Below are 5,537 nucleotides of genomic sequence, written 5' to 3'. Positions count from 1 at the left end.
TTTGTAAACAAACATTTAAATTTTGCAAAAGTAAGTTAAATTGATCTATACTAAATAAAAATAAACAAATGACTTATTTATTTCCCATTTTTAATGTCTAACGAAATCCGGAAACGTGAACGGGAAAATGAAGTAAAGAAATGGACGGAGCAAGAAATAAAAACAGTACTAAGCTATATGCAAGAGCACAGGAACATAGAGGTAATTTGTATTTTGATTTGTATTATTGTTACTTTGGGTTATAACTTTTGTTTTTATAAATATATTTAATGATAGCTAACGCGGTATTGGCTGTGTCTTTTATTGAATTTGTTTTATTGTTCAATATTCATTAATGAAGAATTGGTGCGATATGGCGTTATCAAATGTTTAGTCAACTGGTACGCAGAGTCGCCTGCAATCCATTCTTCTCCAGTAAATAAGCACGCGCTGTTTGTTGCAATATGCGATTTCTTAAATATTTTAGAATCACGGTAGCTTCCCAGATTACACACTAATGCGTGCATGATGCGGAGCTTATGATAACATACAACTTGCAATTTAATAGAATATATTCGTTGACGAGAAAAGTATGCCTCATGGTTATTACTAGGTTTTTCGGCCAGCTTTATCTCACTTCCATCAATATAACCAATACAGAATGGTAACTCACTGAACGTATGAGCAATAAGTTGCCTACGCTCAGTCGCACTAGGCCATTCAATGTATACCGGTAATTTCTTCAAAATTGCTGAAAATACTCTCTGGGTAATTTTAGTCAGAGTGTCACCATCTCCCACTCCAAAAATTGTTGCGATTTTTCGCACTGATGCACTTTCTCCTGAAGAGCCTAAACGGAATAGTACTATCGCGAGTTGTAAATCCACGGGCAGCTGCATATTGGATCCTGGACCTTTGAATATTATATCATTTGCAAATATTTCAACAAGACAAGCAAATTGACTCTTGTTGACACGTAACATTTGCAAAAATCGTCCTTCGTCGAAACAACATAATATATTATCTCGCCAATGAATGAATTTTGGCACACTTAGTTCATCCCCTCGTCGATAAGATGTGATTGTTCTTACATCCTCCAGTAGTTCATCCATTCTTTCATCAATGAGAGCGTGCCATTGATCGAAGTGTGCTGTGTCTATAAATGGTAAAACTTTGATTTTTGCAACTTTTTAGCTTTAAAACACATACCTTCGATAAATTCAAGATCTTTAATAGCTGCATTTATTTTTAAGTCTATAATTTGATTTTTTATGCTCTTTTTAAGCATTTTGTGTTGATTTTGAAATTTAAATTTCTTTGTACTTACGACAAAAACAAAGAACAGCTGATTGTATAAAAATAACCAGATAACCTACATAAAAGTCTGTTCACGGTGCACACAGGTTCTTTTTCATTTTATCATCACATAACCCGATAACCAGTGCCCCGTGAACACCCTAAATATTTCGTAAAATCATGTTGTAGATCAGTGATTATTGCAATAACCTACAAAAACAAAGATACAGAAAGCGTACATATAAGTACATGTTTAAAATCAGATTTGTACATTTTTGTATGTTTGATTGTACTTTAATAAAAAAACGAACCGTTAGTATATTGCATTAACTTTAAAACTTCCGCGACATCATTACAGGTTTCATTTACCCCAACGGCATGCGCTAATGGTATAGTGGGAAGTTCATTGCCGTTGTGAACAACAGCAGATTTTAAACTAAATTTTAAACTATCTGTAAAAGACGCCATTCGTTAGGATTACACCTTATTTGCAATTTCTTGAAAAGACCTTTAATATCGCTGTAATAAACAGTTTAGTGTAATTTTTTGAAAAAACATAAATATGCATTGTTTCTGTTGCGATATTCAGTTCCTCTTGTGGATCCACTTAAGCAGTTCCACTTTTGAAGACGCGAGGCAAGTAACTCACTATGAATTTTTAATAATGTAAGTATCTAGTTAAATCGGCTAATTCAATTTGGATATGAAATTATTTGCGGTTTCACTTGTAGAACTCTCAAATGAAACTTTATTTTCATGTTTACTATTGTTGTCTTACATGTTTTGTGGAGTTGGTGGAGCAGTCTTATTGCTTCGTGAAACTGGCTGAATTGCTGATACTATTTCCGGATACTTTAGAGATATTTTTTTTTGCAGACATCACACCTTTAAGATATATGACGTAAAAATAGCACTGAGAATGGTTCACAACATTTTTCCATAAGGTTAGACACATTCCATCAGGAGTCCACGGTATATCTTGATTAGCCATTGCGAATCCCAAGTAGAATCGTATGGTGTCATATGATACTATATGTTAAATTAGCAGTTTAATAAACTGCTCCATATCACATGATACATAGGCAATCAGCAGTTTAACGTTAGACGTCAAACTTTTATATAAAATACAACATATTAATATTTAATAATATTTAATAATAAGTTTTAATATTTAAATAAAATTTGTACAATTTCACATATTACAATTTTGATTTGCACTCTAAATTTTACAAAATAAATTTGAAAAAATGATTTTTCTGACTTTTTATTAAAAAACACTATTTTGGCCAAATTTGAAAAATGTCGAATAACTTCTCAAATTTTTATTGGATTTTTATGATGAGCAAATCAAAAAAAGAATTTTTTTTAATTTTTTTGTGGGAGTCCCATTAAATTGAAAATCGAAAAAGTTGAAAAAAGCGTAAAAACACATTTTTCATCTGTACATTTTTAGCTAAGGCAGCGAGACTAATGTGGTTTTCGATAGGTAAATCTGGGGCGAAATTTATAACACTCGAGATTAATTTATAACAATCTAATGCAATTTTTATTTTCGATTGGTAAATCTGTATAACAGTCGAGATTTATGTATAACATTTGGGATTGATTTATAACAATCTGGATTTTTTGCCAGAGTAACAAGATTACCCTGAAATTAACAGCTGTTTTATATGATTTGACAGATGAAAAAGTGTGAATTGTTCGCTATACGACCATCAAGTTTTTAAAAAATGGATAAATTCAAAATTATTGCACATTTGGCTGCAAATGCATTGAAAACATATTTTTCAAATTGATACAATTTGGAAAAACGAAAAAAACACACAAAAACGGAAAATACACAGAAAAAGAAGTTAGTGTGAATATTAAAATTCAATTTGTTTATTTATTTTTACGCAATTTGTAAAAATAATTTATGCAGTTTAGAGAAAATTTTCGAGTTCGTCGTTTAACTACAGAAAAAATAATTGATCAGTATGGAAAATCTTCACATTATAAACATAAAATACGTGCTGGCGGAGAGATGGGAAGTAGTTCTGAAACGCAATGTCTTATATTTTTGTGGTGGTTATTACATATTTCTGAATATGTATTAATAACTCTTTCATACAACTCAACTTACAGGTTTGCAGGCAACAAAACCACTTACAGAAAAGTAGCCAATTTATTTCACATAGCATCTTCAACTGTACATAAATATATATCTTGCATATCGGATTTTTTATTCAATATATCAGCCAAAGTTATAAGAATGCCAAGCGGTGATGAAAAAGATAGCAACGCTCAACAATTTTTTCAAGTAAGATCTTCCAATAAATTAGAAAGTTCATGTAATTTTATAGATTGCAGGATTTCGAAATGTATTAGGGTACATTGATGGCACATACATTTATGTTAGAAAACCAGCCAATAAAATACGCTCTACGTACATAAATAGACACGGATTATTGTCTATAACATTAAAAACTATTTGTGATGGTAACAAAAGATTTTTAGATTTATTCGTTGGATCACCTAGTAAAATTCATGATGCTCTAATATACAAATTGTCACCGATATCCAAGCAGCTTTCTTCTGTGTGTGTTGATAAATTCCACATATTTGGCGATTCAGCATATCCTTTGAGAGAATATTTGTTAATTACGAATAAGGATTATGGAGACCTATCCCAACAACAAAAACCATTCAATAAAAAACATAATCAAACTCGTGTTAGTATTGAAAATTCTTTCGCATTGCTGAAGCAACGATGGCGACAGTTAAGTCATTTGGATTTTTTTCCTGTGGACAGAATGTGTAAGTTTGTGCTTGGCTGTTGCGTACTTCATAATCTTTGCATTGAGGAAAAGGATGATTGGATAGAAAATGTTGTTTGTGCAGAAGTAGTTAGAAGGGAACTTCGTGGCGAAATCTTAAGCGAGCAGTTGGGTCTTTCAGAGACTGTTTTACAGCACATGGGCAAACTGAAACGCAATGGAATAGCTGAAACATTTTAGAGTAATATTCAAAATTTATGTTTTAAATTTATATTTTTTTATATTAAAAAAATTTAGCTTTACAGTAATAAATATATAACTACATCAATTCTATTTTTCAAGAATCTTTTTTAAAATTTCTGTTTTTTCCTAGTGTCTGCGTTGCTTATTTTCCTCTATTTCTTGCTGCAGTTTCATTTTCTTTTCTTGCAAATCAAAATACTTATCAAAATATTTCTCTTGCTCTGTTTTTCTTTTCGTAGTACGTGAAGTTAATGGAATAGGGGACGATGATGAGGAACTTAAAGTAGACGTCTCTGTGGTGTGTTCCGAAATGGCAAATTTTCGAAAAACTCTGAAAAGGCGCAATTGCAACTTCAGGGCACAGTGGGTCATCTTGCGCTACAATTTGTGCCATTTCGTCATCATACGGCGTTTCTATAAATGCAGCTCCGCTTGTAAAATTGTTTTCTATCGCCTTTTTTGTCCTACGAGTTATGCACTTGTAGCGACTTTCCACTTAAGTGCCAGTATAAACGCCTGCGAATTTCATCGATAGCTCGCAACCAATACTTTCAAACATTGCTTTTTTGTTTTTAAATTTCTTAAGTGGTCCAATATGTTGTTGCTCCTTCACGTATAGGTTAAGCATATACTTTGTTTCTTCTTCCAGCCATTTCCGAGGCGAGTGAGCTTGACTTTGTATGATGACAGTAATTATATTATATATTTTAATTTATTTATCAAAAGCATCAATAACGTATTCAATTTCGTTATCCATTTCTAACGACCTGTTATGTGACTTGTCAAAAGCTTACTATCACTACTTCAAACATGTTAGATTACACTAAAAATGTTCGATTGGGCAACAAAATTTGACAGATCCAGAGTAAATCTAGATTGCATCCAGATTTACCAATCGAAAACGTCATAAGTAAGTTATATTAGCTGCGTTTCAGCAAACATGATCCGCTCAATTTTATATGCAAAACAAAAACAATGGGGTGAACCAGCAATTGATCTGGTTCACTTTCTGGTTCAATGTGGAATGTATGTAAAAGATAAAAGTGGAACGTATTTTAATGCAAATGAGGTTGGCAATGCGATGCAACGGTGTAGTAAAATTATAAACAAATATATGTAGAAATTATTTATTAATATATCAAAACCTGGTTTCACAAAGCTTACAAAATTAGAAATTATTTATTAATATATCAAAAGCTGGTTTCACAAAGCTTACAAAATTAGAAATTATTTATTAATATATCAAAACTTTTCAATGAAATT

The 5,537-nt window shown here is 31.7% G+C and overlaps 2 protein-coding genes across 2 annotated transcripts; one reads left to right on the top strand and one right to left on the bottom strand.

The window, feature by feature from the left end:
• Positions 1 to 314: 314 nt before the first annotated feature.
• Positions 315 to 1,091, bottom strand: LOC119689558. The gene has a single exon (XM_038104415.1). It carries the CDS (start codon positions 1,089 to 1,091, stop codon positions 315 to 317), a length of 777 nt encoding a protein of 258 aa, XP_037960343.1.
• Positions 1,092 to 3,190: 2,099 nt separating this feature from the next.
• Positions 3,191 to 4,271, top strand: LOC119689549 (putative nuclease HARBI1). The gene is made up of 3 exons (XM_038104406.1): positions 3,191 to 3,339; positions 3,400 to 3,574; positions 3,618 to 4,271. The coding sequence occupies exons 1-3, from the start codon at positions 3,191 to 3,193 to the stop codon at positions 4,269 to 4,271; spliced, it is 978 nt and encodes a 325-aa protein (XP_037960334.1).
• The last annotated feature ends 1,266 nt before the right edge of the window (positions 4,272 to 5,537 follow it).

Source organism: Teleopsis dalmanni, chromosome 1 (assembly GCF_002237135.1).
Source record: "Teleopsis dalmanni isolate 2A chromosome 1, ASM223713v2, whole genome shotgun sequence".
Taxonomy (NCBI): domain Eukaryota; kingdom Metazoa; phylum Arthropoda; class Insecta; order Diptera; family Diopsidae; genus Teleopsis; species Teleopsis dalmanni.
The sequence above is the reverse complement of the archived record's forward strand: the minus strand, read 5'-3'. Positions and strand labels throughout refer to the sequence as shown.

What these genes read in the sequence shown, in the direction of transcription:
- LOC119689558 (XM_038104415.1), bottom strand. Translation starts at nt 1,091, where the DNA reads ATGGATGAACTACTGGAGGATGTAAGAACAATCACATCTTATCGACGA.
- LOC119689549 (XM_038104406.1), top strand. Translation starts at nt 3,191, where the DNA reads ATGCAGTTTAGAGAAAATTTTCGAGTTCGTCGTTTAACTACAGAAAAA. An exon ending in CAATGTCTTATATTTTTGTG is followed by an intron (nt 3,340 to 3,399) that starts GTGGTTATTACA and finishes CTCAACTTACAG; the next exon opens with GTTTGCAGGCAACAAAACCA. An exon ending in ACGCTCAACAATTTTTTCAA is followed by an intron (nt 3,575 to 3,617) that starts GTAAGATCTTCC and finishes GTAATTTTATAG; the next exon opens with ATTGCAGGATTTCGAAATGT.